This window comes from Prionailurus viverrinus, chromosome C1 (assembly GCF_022837055.1).
Source record: "Prionailurus viverrinus isolate Anna chromosome C1, UM_Priviv_1.0, whole genome shotgun sequence".
In the NCBI taxonomy this organism is placed as follows: Eukaryota; Metazoa; Chordata; class Mammalia; order Carnivora; family Felidae; genus Prionailurus; species Prionailurus viverrinus.
Genome location: NC_062568.1, coordinates 131,085,585 through 131,102,787, shown reverse-complemented (window position 1 = coordinate 131,102,787; position 17,203 = coordinate 131,085,585). Strand labels below are relative to the sequence as shown.

At 34.1% G+C, this 17,203-nt stretch overlaps 1 protein-coding gene across 3 annotated transcripts in view; it reads right to left on the bottom strand.

Moving 5' to 3' along the window:
* The window catches only part of DPYD (dihydropyrimidine dehydrogenase), an 864,530-nt gene that overhangs the window by 593,845 nt on the left and 253,482 nt on the right, over nt 1-17,203 (bottom strand). For all 3 annotated transcript variants that reach the window (XM_047871842.1, XM_047871843.1, XM_047871841.1), the window contains exon 6: nt 1,039-1,235. In XM_047871842.1, coding sequence (XP_047727798.1) covers nt 1,039-1,235 — 197 coding nt within the window. The remainder of the gene's footprint in view (nt 1-1,038; nt 1,236-17,203) is intronic.

Below are 17,203 nucleotides of genomic sequence, written 5' to 3'. Positions count from 1 at the left end.
ATAAAATATAAAAAAACATAAGCACAAATTTTAGTCATAATTTGATTAAATGTATTCTGTGATTATCAAATATGATAAATTTACTTCAAAAGTAGCTATTAAGTAGCTATTAAATTTAAATGTTAATACAACCACAGATATGCCAAATGACAGTATTTTATGTCATAACTTTCTAATGCAAGATGACACATTTATGAAAAATAACAAATTGAGTAATATTAACTTTCCATCCAAATTCTTTCTCATTTTTATATCAAATGTTTTAAGTAATTTGCATTTCCTACTTATAATAAATTTTATTTCATTCTAATCACAAATGTAATGTATGTCCACTATAGAGTTCTATCTACTTTAAATGAAGCAAACTTCTCCACCCAATTTCTAAGTGTGCTTTGAATATCTGAAAGTCATTGATACAAAGTAAATATTTTCCCATTTCAATGAATGAATCTTCATGGGAATAAAAGGCTGTGAGTCCTGATTTATAATCACGATGCTGATTAATATTAAATATTAGTAAGGTATTTATGAAATAAAACTGCATATGCGTACATTAAAATGGAACAATTTTAGTAGACTCTGACATGATTTTAATCAAATGCAAATCTAAAGAGATTTCAAATTAAAAATATGTGAGCAGGCCAACATGACTACGTATACAACAAAATGAATTATCCAGGTATTCTACAGACCTACGTTTTTCCCATCTTTAATTTCTATAATTTTCAGACATATCTCCATTAAAGGACAGATTTACAGGGATGAAATAAGTTTTCATATGACAGCTTCTTCTATCCATAAAATATTTTGCTGAGATTTATCTTAAATTCACAGAAACTAGACAGAGAAATTTTTAAATAAATACTGCTTAAAGCCAACTAAAGTGAATAATGAAATCAAAATCGAGCATTTGGAAAAAGAACATTTAAAATACCATCTGTGAGCCTGAAGTTCCTATATGATTATGAATCAACAATATTCATAATTTTTACCTCATCATTTTTAATACTTTAAACATGAAAAAAATGTAGGCATTACCTTAAACCACCAACATATTCTTGTTTTTCAAAGATAGTGATGTCAGAGTAGCCTAATCGAGCCAAAAAAGAAGCACAACTTATACTTGCAGGCCCAGCACCAAAAAGAGCAATTTTTGCAGAATAGGCTTCAGGCATTTTTTCGGGGGGAGGCAGAGAAGGATCTCGAATTTGTGTGATATTCATTGTTTTGAAAACCTATGGAGAAATCAAATGCCATGGTTAAAAATTATAAACCAACTTTTACAACTTCAAATATGCTTTAATGTTTCAAATGCACTAGTGTTTTAAATAAAAACAGGAAGTATATTTTCAGTATTAATACAGTATCATTAGAAGTTGTATTGGGTCAAGTAGATGACATCCTATGCTTGACTCTTTCTCAATCTTTGGAATTCCTTTCCTGGTCACACATCCTATAGGAAGCATTTTGGCTCACTTTCTTTACACCCACTTCTAGGCCAAGTTAAGTGCTCCTCCTCTGAAGTCCTATAGTATATGTTGCATGCCTCTAACATAATTCCTTACAAATGTATCTATTTATGTGTCATGTTTCCATGTTAGTCAGTAGAACATTTTTGTTCCTTGAGTTAGAGACCATATCCTTTATAAACACACACACATATAACTTACTATGTTAAATGGAATGTTACATGTTGTATGTTTTCGGTATTTTTAAAAACATGTTACCATTGTACTACCAGCAGTTAGTATTAATCTGGCACATAGAAAACATTCAGTAAATAATTTGCTGATGCCTGCTTCTGATTATAATAGATTAGCCTCTGAAGGATAACTTCTTAAAATATTTTGAAAGCATTAGAGAGCTACCTGAAGCTAACCAGACTAGAGGGGTCAGTCAAGATCTCAAGAGAAAATAGAGAAGAAGAGAAGTGAGATGACAGTTCAGGAGTTACTTTTACCCTGGGGATAAAACCACCTCATAGCAGAAAGAGGAAAGCTCTGAATCTATGAGAGGACCACAGCTCAGAAAAGACAGCAAGAGAGACTGTGGGAATATCCTAGGACTAGAGAGATACAGGGTTTGGGGAATGTAAGAGGCCAGAAACCAGAAGCAGAAGAAAGTGAAGAAAAAAAAGCTTCTTAAACTGCACAGGATAAAAGGCTAAGAATCTACACAGAACATCTCTGCAAAGAAGAGGGGAACTTTCTATACTCTGATGGCCCAGAGGAAATAAAAATGAGTGTAGTAGCAGCTAAAGAAGGAAGATCCCTAGTAAACAGTCAGCTAGAATTCTTGGAGAGCTCTACTCTACAAGTGGCACAAACCAGACATAGACAAGCAGCCTGACTCAACTCAGCTCTTGTGAATGAGGGTGATTAGTCCTCACTGTATTTGTTTACTAAATGATAGGACAGACCTTCTGTGGAGGGTAATAAGTCAATCACAACATTTACAAATTTTCATACACACTACCTCGTTTTGGTAAAAATAGGCTAGGCTTGTCAACAACTAATAACTAAAAACTGCCTAGAAACAAGAAAATAGAGATGCATATAAAATCCAGGAAGTGTAGTTATCACAGATTTTAGAATAACCAGAATTAATATGTTAAAAAATACATAATAAGAATGTGAACTTTACCAGGAAACTGGAGTTAAAAAAACAAAGAAATATGAGAAGAAAAAAGTGAACATTAAAGAAAAAAACAAACTAAACACATGTATTTGACAGCAGATTGAATGGGTGAGCAAAAAGGGCAAGAGGACTAAAGATGGGACTGTAATAACTATCTACACCAAAGCATGGAAAAATAGGAAAGAAAATACAGAAAGAAAACTATAACAACAACAAAAACCAAACATGAAAGAAAAAGGACAACATATACAGAGCTAATATACACATAATTGGGATCAGAGGACATATACATAATTGGGAGAGGACAGAAAATGAGACAGTAGTAATATTTCAAGAGAAATAAACCAAGAACTTCCCCAAAATAATGAAAGACGTTAAAGCAATAAGTTCTAAAACCTTTAAAAAGGTAGAAATAAGGAAACTCATGCAGGTCACAGTAAAATTGCTGTGGACCAAGGTGAGAAAAACAAAGCACTGAAAGCAACAAAAAAACAAAGACACTGTACTGCCAACAAGCAACAAAAAGGGCTGAAAGTTTTTCTCTCAAAAGAATTGATGGAAGTCAGAAGACAATAAAATGGTATTTTTTGAACAGTGAAAGAAAATATCTTCTACCAGGAATTCTATTCGGAAGGAAAATATCCTTCAAATGTGAAAGTAACATAAATAAACTTGCAGGGAATATTTATTGGCAACAATAAAAGATTTGCTGAAGAATATTAGATGAAGTTCTTCAGAAAGAAAGCATATCACAGATGGAAACTCTGAAATTCAGGAAGGCATAAAGGGCACTGAAAATTATAAATATGTGGGTAAATGTAAATGACATTGACTGTTTAAAGTAATAAAGTCACATGGGGTTTATGATAATTGAAAACTCAAATACTTGATAAAAAGTATGAGAGATTGAATGAAAGTACACTAGTGTGTAGGAAGTAGTAAAAATATCAACATTTATTAGGCTGCAATTGATTAAGGATGCATATTGTACAACTACAGTAACTACTAAAAGAATACTATTACTAATAGCTAAATTGTTGAGGGGAAAGTAGAATTTTAAAAATATGTTATTAATACAAAAGAAATAAATGAGAGAAAATTCATGTAATAGAAGGGCAGAGTGGGAGAGGAGAAAGCAGAAAACAAGTAGTAAGAAAGTGAATATAAATACATACATATGAATAATTACATTAAATGTAAATGGGTCAAAATTATAATTAAAATATTAAGGTTATATTATATGTGTATATATATGTGTATATATATATATATATATATAATAGATATACATCATAAGCACAAAGACACAAAAAGGTATAGAAGATGAAAAAAGTTATTCTATGCAAACACTAACCAAAAGAAAGCTGGTATAGGTATATCATTATCTGACATATTAGACTTTAAGGCAAAATGCATTACTAAAGTTAAATAATAATAAAAAGTCAATCGGCCAGCCAGAGTTTTCAATACTAAATCCATAGGTACCTGATAACAACTTCAGAACGTGTATGTTAAATAACTGAAATTAAAATAAAAAACTTTTAAAAATAACAAAATTTACTAGCATTTATAAGCTAACATTGCATGCTAACAAAGTTTAGAAGCAGAAAACATGATTTTTTTTAAAAGAATCATTTATTGCTGATATCTTAAACAGAATATAGTCTAATGTGATTACCTAGGCCAAAAAGTTTATAATTTGAAGTTCAGCTGTGATAAACAGAATAGAATTTTTGAAATGTCTTTCTTGTCTCACCCAGAAGCAAGAGATCATTTAGTTTTGAGACACTGAATATATGCAACACAAGTTTTACCCAATGGTATGCAAATAAAGTAGTAATTATCCAATAATATACAATACATATCAAATTTCACCTAAGGACATTTTAATCATTTTTCAATTAACCTTTAAGTGTTTAAACCAAATAAATGTATCTATTGAAACTGCTCCAGTGCCCAACAAAGAGTTGGAAGCTCTTAGGGGGTTTGAAGAAATGAAAGCAACCATATTCCTCAATACCTAGAACACCAAAGACATGTACAAGAATGCGAATCATTAGCCTCTGAACTAGGCACCCCAGGCTCTGCAGCTCATGAACTAGTTAATACATACTCAATATCCTACCTTGCTCAATACACTAATTTATGAATTAATATTATTCTTTTTCCTGCTTTTTTAAATTATAATTGTTATTGCACTGATTTTCTCCCTTGGTTTCGTAGCAGGTTGCATTGAAAACTTGATAGTTTTCTATTGAAGTGGATATTTGAATGAAATTTTGTGAATTTTATCACAAATAATAGTAGTATGTTTTAAGAGGTCTGACCTTAAAATTAGACTGCTTGGGGTTGAGTCTTGATTTCCATCATTCTCATGGCATATGGTATTGAACAAGTCGCTTAACATACTTATGCCTGTCTCCTCAAAATGTAAAGTGAGGTTAGTAATATCTATCTTGGAGGGCTACTATGAGGATTGAGTTAATTCATGTAAAGCACTTTAGAAAAGTGCCTGGCCACTTAGCAAACGTATTTCCTAATTCACCTAGTGTTCAAACTTTGTGAGATAGAACTGTCCAATTGGTAGCCAGTAGCCACAAGTGACTATTCAAATTTATATTAAATTCATCATAATTAAATAAAATTTAGAATTTAGTTCCTCAGTAACAGTAGCCATATTTCAAGTGTTCAATAAATACATGTGGCTAGTTGGCTAATGTATTAAAGAACATTTTCATCATTGTAGAAACTTGAATTTACAACATACAGTGTAAGAGAAATAATCTCAAGAGCATCATTAAGATAAAAATGAACTAAAAAATTACGATTCAAGGAGTTTTTAGTATTTGTTACATTTGTTTTTGACATGATTTATATGATTATACGGTTATAAAACTTAATTTTTCATAATGATTGTATTTAACAACCAGCTCATGAAATTCCTGAAAATTTAATCACCCTCTTAAGTTCTGGTCCAATCTGGCTTAAGCACATTATTGTACTCAGGAAATATGTGATGGTTCATGTTTTGTTTTTTTTAACTTCTGACATGATTGCATCAGCATCATGCCCAAACTTTGAGATATATCAGCTACACTTTTCAACTTCCTCAAGACTGGAAGGAATAAGTGGACCTCTACACTTCTAAAACAGTGGTGTTCAACTTCTTTTCAATTAAAATACACAAAATGAACAGTTTCATATGTACACAATATACTTCCATGAAGTAGCCTGATTGTGACAGAATGTTTTTAAAAATTGGCTAGGACTTTGCCTGGAAGATGGCAGCCTAGGAGGACGCTGGGCTCACCGCGCGTCCTGCTGATCACTTAGATTCCACCTACACCTGCCTAACTAAACCAGAAAACCGCCAGAGGATTAGCAGAACGGAGTCTCCGGAGCCAAGCGCAGATGAGAGACCCACGGAAGAGGGTAGGAAGGACTGCGAGGTGGTGTGCGCTCCAGGGACTGGCGGGAGGGCGCCGGGGCAGAGGGGCCCCGGGTCACAAAACAGCCCTTCATAAGTTTACAAGAATTGAAATTATACCATGCATAATTTCAGACCACAATGCTATGAAGCTTGAAATCAACCACAGAAAAAAGTCTGGAAAACCTCCAAAAGCATGGAGGTTAAAGAACACCCTACTAACGAATGAGTGGGTCAACCAGGCAATTAGAGAAGAAATTAAAAAATATATGGAAACAAACGAAAATGAAAATACAACAATCCAAATGCTTTGGGACGCAGCGAAGGCAGTCCTGAGAGGAAAATACATTGCAATCCAGGCCTATCTCAAGAAACAAGAAAAATCCCGAATACAAAATCTAACAGCACACCTAAAGGAAATAGAAGCAGAACAGCAAAGGCAGCCTAAACCCAGCAGAAGAAGAGAAATAATCAAGATCAGAGCAGAAATAAACAATATAGAATCTAAAAAAACTATAGAGCAGATCAACGAAACCAAGAGTTGGTTTTTTGAAAAAATAAACAAAATTGACAAACCTCTAGCCAGGCTTCTCAAAAAGAAAAGGGAGATGACCCAAATAGATAAAATCATGGATGAAAATGGAATTATTACAACCAATCCCTCAGAGATACAAACAATTATCAGGGAATACTATGAAAAATTATATGCCAACAAATTGGACAACCTGGAAGAAATGGACAAATTCCTGAACACCCACACTCTTCCAAAACTCAACCAGGAGGAAATAGAAAGCTTGAACAGACCCATAACCAGCGAAGAAATTGAATCGGTTATCAAAAATCTCCCAACAAATAGGAGTCCAGGACCAGAAGGCTTCCCAGGGAAGTTCTACCAGACTTTTAAAGCAGAGATAATTCCTATCCTTCTCAAGTTATTCCAAGAAATAGAAAGGGAAGGAAAACTTCCAGACTCATTCTATGAAGCCAGTATTACTTTGATTCCTAAACCAGACAGAAACCCAGCAAAAAAAGAGAACTACAGGCCAATATCCCTGATGAATATGGATGCAAAAATTCTCAAGAAGATACTAGCAAATCGAATTCAAGGGCATATAAAAAGAATTATTCACCATGATCAAGTGGGATTCATTCCTGGGATGCAGGGCTGGTTCAACATTCGCAAATCAATCAACGTGATACATCACATTAACAAAAAAAGAGAGAAGAACCATATGATCCTGTCAATCGATGCAGAAAAGGCCTTTGACAAAATCCAGCACCCTTTCTTAATGAAAACCCTTGAGAAAGTCGGGATAGAAGGAACATACTTAAAGATCATAAAAGCCATTTATGAAAAGCCCACAGCTAACATCATCCTCAACGGGGAAAAACTGAGAGCTTTTTCCCTGAGATCAGGAACACAACAGGGATGCCCACTCTCACCGCTGCTGTTTAATATAGTGCTGGAAGTTCTAGCATCAGCAATCAGACAACAAAAGGAAATCAAAGGCATCAAAATTGGCAAAGATGAAGTCAAGCTTTCGCTTTTTGCATATGACATGATATTATACATGGATATTCCGATAGACTCCACCAAAAGTCTGCTTGAACTGATACAGGAATTCAGCAAAGTTGCAGGATACAAAATCAATGTACAGAAATCAGTTGCATTCTTATACACTAACAATGAAGCAACAGAAAGACAAATAAAGAAACTGATCCCATTCACAATTGCACCAAGAAGCATAAAGTCCCTAGGAATAAATCTAACCAAAGATGTAAAAGATCTGTATGCTGAAAACTATAGAAAGCTTATGAAGGAAATTGAAGAAGATATAAAGAAATGGAAAGACATTCCCTGTTCATGAATTGAAAGAATAAATATTATCAAAATGTCAATACTACCCAAAGCTATCTACACATTCAATGCAATCCCAATCAAAATTGCACCAGCATTCTTCTCAAAACTAGAACAAGCAATCCTAAAATTCATATGGAACCACAAAAGGCCCGGAATAGCCAAAGTAATTCTGAAGAAGAAGACCAAAGCAGGAGGCATCACAATCCCAGACTTTAACCTCTACTACAAAGCTGTAATCATCAAGACAGCATGGTATTGGCACAAAAACAGACACATAGACCAATGGAATAGAATAGAAACCCCAGAACTAGACCCACAAACGTATGGCCAACTCATCTTTGACAAAGCAGGAAAGAACATCCAATGGAAAAAAGACAGTCTCTTTAACAAATGGTGCTGGGAGAACTGGACAGCAACATGCAGAAGGTTGAAACTAGACCACTTTCTCACACCATTCACAAAAATAAACTCAAAATGGATAAAGGACCTGAATGTGAGACAGGAAACCATCAAAACGCTAGAGGAGAAAGCAGGAAAAGACCTCTCTGACCTCAGCCATGGCAATCCGTTACTCGACACATCCCCAAAGGTAAGGGAATTAAAAGCAAAAGTGAATTACTGGGACCTTATGAAGATAAAAAGCTTCTGCACAGCCAAGGAAACAACCAACAAAACTAAAAGGCAACCAACGGAATGGGAAAAGATATTTGCAAATGACATATCAGACAAAGGGCTAGTATCCAAAATCTATAAAGAGCTCACCAAACTCCACACCCGAAAAACAAATAACCCAGTGAAGAAATGGGCAGAAAACATGAATAGACACTTCTCTAAAGAAGACATCCGGATGGCCATCAGACACATGAAAAGATGCTCAACGTCGCTCCTCATCAGGGAAATACAAGTCAAAACCACACTCAGATATCACCTCACACCAGTCAGAGTGGCCAAAATGAACAAATCAGGAGACTACAGATGCTGGAAGGATGTGGAGAAATGGGAACCCTCTTGCACTGTTGGTGGGAATGCAAATTGGTGCAGCCGCTCTGGAAAGCAGTGTGGAGGTTCCTCAGAAAATTAAAAATAGACCTACCCTATGACCCAGCAATAGCACTGCTAGGAATTTACCCAAGGGATACAGGAGTACTGATGCATAGGGCAACCTGTACCCCAATGTTTATAGCAGCACTCTCAACAATAGCCAAATTATGGAAAGAGCCTAAATGTCCATCAACTGATGAATGGATAAAGAAATTGTGGTTTATATACACAATGGAGTACTACGTGGCAATGAGAAAAAATGAAATATGGCCTTTTGTAGCAACGTGGATGGAACTGGAGAGTGTGATGCTAAGTGAAATAAGCCATACAGAGAAAGACAGATACCATATGGTTTCACTCTTATGTGGATCCTGAGAAACTTAACAGAAACCCATGGGGGAGGGGAAGGAAAAAAAAAGAGGTTAGAGTGGGAGAGAGCCAAAGCATAAGAGACTCTTAAAAACTGAGAGCAAACTGAGGGTTGATGGGGGGTAGGAGGGAGGGGAGGATGGGTGATGGGATTGAGGAGGGCACCTTTTGGGATGAGCACTGGGTGTTGTATGGAAACCAATTTGACAATAAATTTCATATATTGAAAAAAAAAAAAAAAAGAAACTGCTGAACAGAAAAAAAAATTGGCTAGGAAGTGAAGTAAACAGATCCATACACATGGGGGAGGGGGGGTGTTGATATACAACAAAATACTTTAGAAACCTAAGTAATGTGAATCATTTATATATCCAAAATTGTCATTTATAAAAGAAAGTAATTAACATACCTAATAAAGTAAATGCTAAACTATGTTTACAATAACAAATCTTGTGATATTTTTTAAGATTACTAATCTGTAGATAGTATGGGTGGAAAAAATAATTCATGCTATTGATTAAATAGCATAAATTAATCTTGTCCTGAAACTTAGTCAATTAAAACAAATTTAGAAAATTTAAGAATGTTAATAAATAAATGGTAATAAGGCACATTTTTCATTTCCTTTTTTAAAAGTAGTTCAGTCTTCAAATAAATGTAACTAAAATTATAAATAATTCATAAATAAATGCTATATTAAGTCCACTTATTTACAGTATCAAAAGAATATTTCCTAATAGATTTCTTGAAGTGTAATTCCCATTGTTTCATAATACAACAAAAACTTAATCCAAGACAACTGAGCCCTTTAAGTGAGAAAGATAACTTTTTTAAAACAAACTTCAGCTGTCTTTCCTTTTATTAATTTTCTAACATTGAATTATCTAAGCAAAAGATTCAGGTGTCTAAGGAAGTTAATAATACAAACAAATAGGTTAATCAATGTCACAAGGAAGTAAATTAAGTATTTAAAGATGCATAGAAAGTATGCCCAATACGTATTTCCCTACACTAATAAAAAGGCCAATATTCACTCAGCATATACTGTGTGCCAGGCTTTATACTGGATCTCTATACAGATGTTCTCATTTAGTCTTCAACAATTCTGTTATGGTGGTACAGTTATTATTTCCATTTCCCAAATGGAAATTCGATTTCACAAAGTAAGGATTTTATGCTGAGACTAATCTACTCCATTGGCCTGAACTCTTCTTACACACTGTCATTGTCAAATTTTTATAGTGGTTTTCAATAAGAAATCATTATGTTTCATATATATATAATCATATATTTCAGTATGAAATGCATAACTCAAAAAAATAACTATTACATGAATTTATCTCTCCTAAGTCTTACAATAGCCAGCAACAAAAGTTGGCTATACTTAATAAATTAAATTGAACTTACAAGCCAACAACTGCTAATGAAGTGTTTGAAAACATGGCACTACATATGCCATTTGGTTCCCTATCATGCTATTCTGAGACAAGAAACTAAGGTAGTCAGCTGCATCAAGAGGAACGTGATTTTATTTATACTCAATCAAATATTTTATATTTATATCCTTTTAAAAGTGTTCCTTTTCCTACCAATGCTCTTAGAGTATTTTAAGATTATTTTACTTTTCATCAGGAGTACATAACAAACATTTATAGAGCCCTAAAATATAACAAGCACTGTGTTATAGAAAACAATAAAAAGGTTTTGAAGTAGCCCTAAAAGAGCTGGATGGGGGCTGATTACTGGGTTTATGGCTGTTAAAATTATTTTTATTATTTTTTAATGTTGTATATAGTTTTTGAGAGAGAGACAGAGACAGAATATGAGTGGAGGAAGGGCACAGACAGAATGAGACACAGAATCTGCAGCAGGTTCCAGGTTCTGAGCTGTCAGCACAGAGCCCAACACAGGGCTCGAACTCACAAACCCCAAGATCATGACCTGAGCAGAAGTCAGTTGCTTAACCAAATAAGCCACCCAGGTGACCCTAAAATTATGCTTTGACTATCTCCTGGGCACTTTGCTATGAACTTTACATAATTTTTTTTTCACTTAGCATAGCTTACAATCTGACTTTCCCTATAGATTATGAAGTAATCAGAGGGTTTTCCCCTCCCATCTGTAATCCCAAGGCATAGTAAAATTCTACCACATAGTAAGCATCCAACAAGATTTGGGTGAATTTCAAAATTCCTGAACTCCTGTGACAGACTCCAACAAATGAGTAATAGTAACCAAGGAAATACATTTCTCTCTCAATGATACAGAAAGACAGTTATTTATAAACAGATATCTTTCTTGAGAAACATTTTAAAGTAGATTTCTGTGCATAAATCACCCTGTGATTTCTGACCTTTCACTCATCTGGAAAGTGTGTATTTCTTTCATCATTCCAAGTTGATTTTACTTTACTAGCATTTTGTCCAGAATTTCCACATTATTTTGAGGCAATGCAGAAATTATCCTGATTTTAAAAAGGAGAACATTGAGACAGAGAGACCATGGGATTTCTTCCTAAGCCTCCTCACATACTGGAGACAGAAACAGCTTAATTTTCTAATCATTATATAACAGTGCTCTCTAAATGAAAAAGAACATAACATGGCAAATGCAAGGATATTTACCAATTCTGATTAGAGGATAACTCTCATTTGAATACTTCTTACTTTCTAAAATGGCACATAATGAAAATCACCATAAATGTTTGGTAGCTGTAATTCTTCCTCAATTACTCTATTTATTATTATTAACCAAGCAACAGCAAAAATAAACTACAGTAAAATGTAGACAAATAAAATATCCTTGGAAATTCTAGAATACCTCTACTAGTTGAAGGATGAATTATATACAGGTGGTTGTATTCTGTGCACGTCTTAAGTTTATATTTTTGTGAGTATTTAACTTGATTTCACTATAAAATAAAACATAATTTGTGATAGTTCCAAAAAGGATATTATGTCATCAGTTGAGTTCTAAAAAATCTTAATAAAAGTAATAGATTTTTATTTGGCTGATTTCAGTTTCCTTGAGTTTTTTAACAGTATTACAGCCTGGTTACCTTTTGAAATGAAGAGATTACTATTTTTGCAACCAAAGTAAGTTACCTCAAATTACATGCCTTCTAGGAGATGCTTCTATATAATCTGCTTTGTAACTTGCTTCCTTTTGTAAAAGAAGTCAAAAGAAATACTGAGTACATACTATTCATTTTAACCATCCCTTGAGAAGAAAATTCTTAGGCTACATCAGAGTTTTCTTCACCACATTAAACAAGGGACACCAAAAGTAGAAACTTGTTTCAAATGTATGAGGAAAAAAAGAAAAACTCCATGCCATGGAAGATTTTCAGATATTAAAATTATTAATAAATTAGTAATTCTTAAGAATTTTATTTCATTATCTTCTTACTACTAAAATGAACATTATTGTGAGATATTTCTGGTATGGTAAAAATACTATGTGATTTGAGATCAGACTATTCTATCCCATTCAATTTCCACTGTAATTCAGCAAATATTTTACTTGCCCTCTATGTACTAGAAAGTAGCATGAATGAGACATAGATCCTCTAGTGAGTAGCTCTCTGGGTAACAGAGTATTCATATGTCTTAAATATAGAAAAATTATTACAATCAATCTGACACACGTATGATTCATTTTTACATATGATGCTCTTGGAGCTCATGAGAAGGAAAATTCACTTAGATGAAAGGAAAGATAATACCTGAGCCAAATCTCTTAAAAAAAAAAAAGGTCACATGTTATCTTGGAGACTTCATCTCTCTAAATGTCAGCTCTAAAATTAAGGGAGGAATAATTACCTCAGCAATTTATTGTGAAGACTGAATGAATCAATGATGATAACCTCCTGAAATTAATGCCTTCTCTTTATCTCTTCTAGGTGTTTAACATTTATATCTCCAGTCCTAACAGTTTTCAAAGCTAGGTAAGATTGCTCATTTTATAGACAATGGAACTCACACCTAAGTCATTATTCTTACATTATAGTTCATATTTTTATTATAAGTACACTGTATGTTATATTTGAGATTTGAGGCTGCAATTGAATTAAATGGTTGAAGTTGACCAAATACAATTTGAAAACATAGGTATTTAGTTCAGTTATGAGCAACTTTACTGATCCAAAATCATATGCAGGTTCAGATTAACCAGTACACGTACTATTTTGCCTTTAGGATTTGCTAATGATATTCTCTGTGCCTTGAATGTTTACTCACTCTTGACTTTGCTGCATTTGATAAACACCTTTCAGGACCCAGTTTAAATTTCACTTCTCAGCTCAAGTTCCTCTCCCTGCTAGGCTACCTATTAGGTTTTCTAGCTACTGGCTCCCATAGTACAGTCTCACTGCTCCCTCTCAGCACTTCATTGTAATTTGCTTAATTGCCTTTCTTTCTCACCAGGCATAAGTTCCCCAAAGGCTAGTATCATTCCTATCTTCTTCATCACTGTATCCTTTGAACCCAGACACTGCTTAGTACCTAGTTAGTCACTACAAATGTTGGTGTTGGAAAGTAAAGCTGCCAGGGGCCAAGCAATCCATGTTACTGCTTACTAGGGACAAGAGGATAGCAGAGAGGCAAAAGAAAGGGGTGATGAAATGGTGGACTAGAGGGATCCTCCCCAGTGCTATCTGCTTCAGTTGATTATTTTGTATGTATATGATTTTGGGGGGGTAACAGCAGTAATGATTAACTATGGAGCGAATGCCACTTGTAAGCAAATGAATAATAGAATAAAAGAATAGTAATTAGAAGGCAGCCATAATTAAAACTGCCTTGTTTTAACAAACTACTGATTGTTACATGATATGCCATACAAGCATTTACTAAACGATTTTCAAAGAGCCAGATTTTGTTTTGTAGATCATCTTTATTTTTCCTTTTATGTCCTATTTCATTATTTTTCTATTATTTCCATTTCCTTTCTCCTATTTTTTTTAGAATTTACCACCACCTCTACCACCACACCCATCCCCACTCCAATTTGCTCTCCTTCTAGCTCCTTAAGATAGACATTGCCTTAAATTTTCCTGTTACACACACTTAACACAATGTATTTTCATATAAAAAAAGATTTCTCTGCACTTAATAGGTTGTCAGTGAAAGTTCTCATTCAAGTCTAAATATTGTATAATTTCTATTGTGATGAATTCTTTAACCCATAAATCATTTATGAATGTGTTTTTTTAAATTTCCAGACAAAATTTTGTTATTGTTTTTTTATAATATTTTTATTTTTTATTTCTAATTTAGTTATGTTATAGAAAAATACAATCCATACATACTTATTTGGAAATATATACATAATTCTTCTGACCTAGTGCATGGTCAATTTTGAAAAATTTTACACAAGTATGTGAAAAGATTGTAATCACTATATTAGAACGGGGGTACAGGAACCTTTTAAATCAATATAATAAGCCTTATTCAAATAAACCTTATTAATTTGGGGTAAGGTAATAAACCTTATTAATTTGTCATGTGTATACAGTTTATGAATGTCACATATTTTAAGCCATTCTTTTTTCATGTTCTACTTTTGTTACATATTAATAACAGTACACTAGCTTTCTTTTTTGTTTTTAATGTTTATTTCTGAGAGACAGAGAGAGAGAGAGTGGCAGAGGGACAGAGAGAGAGGGAGACACAGAATCCGAAGCAGGCTCCAGGCTCTGAGCTGTCAGGACAAAGCCTGACACGGGGCTCAAACCCACAAACCGTGAGATCGAGACCTAAGCTGAAGTCGGACGCTTAACCAACTGAGCCACGCAGGCACCCGAATACACTAGCTTTCTTATGGTTAGTGTTTGCATAGTATATCTTTTTTCAACCATATTATTTTCAAGCTTACTGCTAAGGTCTTTCTCTTCTAAGATATCCCATAATTGCTTAGTATTTATTTTTAATCTATACTAGTCCCTTATGTTTTAATACACAAACTTAATAAATATGTTATTGTGGCTAATTATATATTTGGATGTATTTCTACTATCCATTTTATGTTTCCTATTTATCATGCTTTTTCTTTGCTTCTCTCTCTTTTGTGTTCTATTTTTGCTATCTGGTCTCTGGCTAAACTGTGTTCTACCCACCTACCTCTTTTTGTTTCTATGATTGCTTGAAAGTTACAGATTCTATTTCCATATTTTTTGTGATTAGCTTTAAATTTTTAACATATATATTTCAATGTTTTTAAAAACATATTCTCAAGTTGTGAAGTACACCCTTCTCTTCCCAACATAAAAGACAGTTAACTACCCACTATAGTCTCCCACATGCCCCTCACACACCTTCCTTGTCAATACTGTATAAAATTTTATTGCTATTTTTATTTTACCATGCTAAAATAAGTTTTATTATTACTTTACACTATTTAATTAAATTTGCCACATTTTGCTGCTTTCTTTGCTCATTATTGTTTGTTGCATCTCTCTTTCATTCCTAGTTCCTTTCATTCAAACTGAGGAATAGCTCATTTTTAGTAGTTCTTATAACAAGGTAAATAATCCACCTTAGATTTAAAATGCCTGAAAAGTATTTTTATTAATGTTCTTTGTTAAAGAAGTAATAAGGTTCTTTATCTTAGGCCATTAAAAATACTGTGTTCTGTGTTTCTCACATCTATTAATACTGATAGAAAAGTCTGGGGTCCGTTTAATTGTTACTTGGTTTTAAAGCAATCTTTTTTATTGTTTTATGGAAGCTCTGATTCTTTTGTGATCCTCACTATTATACTTTTCCTTTCTTTATATCTCTTTACTATACTCTGGTTGAATTTCTCAGACCTGCTTTTTTTTTTTAGTTCCCCAATTATATCTGTGTCTATACCCACTTCTAAATTTAACTTTTTATTGGTATTTATGTTTCAACAAATATTTTCAATAAATTATTTTTCATATCAAACTTGTTTTTTATAATTGTATCTTATTTTCATGGCTATTGTTTTATGCTTTTTTAAAAGGTCAGATTATGTTATTATTTGTGGTTCATCAGGATACAGTCAGCATCTCTGGGTTGAGTCTTGATTATCACTGGTAGCATTAGCCCTTCTAATGTAGTTTTTTCCTATTTTTTAAAAAGTCTCAACATGGGGCTGGAACTCATGACCCCAAGATCAAGACCAGAGCTGAGATCAAGAGTCTGATGTTGAACTGACCGAGCCACTCAGACATCCCTCTTCTAATGTAGCTTTGAACTTTTTGTTTGACTTATTTTAAGTGGGATTTTTCTGTTGCTGCATTTTCTCTCTTATATCAAATGTGTGGTGATTCCCACCTAGCAATACCCCTCCTTTTCCTTCAAACTAAAGAACCAGGTTTCTTACTGGTAGCCCAGAGCTCCAGTCCCCAGGCAATACTTAGAGATATCACAGAAGCAAGCTACTGTGCCAATAGGCACATGCTTAAACCACTGGGGAATGATTTCTAACTCGACACATCTCCAAAGGCAAGGGAATTAAAAGCAAAAAGGAACTATTGGGACCCCATCATGATAAAAAGCTTCGGCACTGGGGCGCCTGGGTGGCGCAGTCGGTTAAGCGTCCAACTTCAGCCAGGTCACGATCTCGCGGTCCGTGAGTTCGAGCCCCGCGTCCGGCTCTGGGCTGATGGCTCAGAGCCTGGAGTCTGTTTCCGATTCTGTGTCTCCCTCTCTCTCTGCCCCTCCCCCGTTCATGCTCTGTCTCTCTCTGTCCCCCCAAAAATAAATAAACGTTGAAAAAAAAATTAAAAAAAAAAAAAAAAGCTTCGGCACAGAAAGGAAATAATCAACAAAACTAAAAGGCAACTGACGGAATGGGAAAAGATATTTGCAAACGACGTATCAGATAAAGGGCTAGTATCCAAA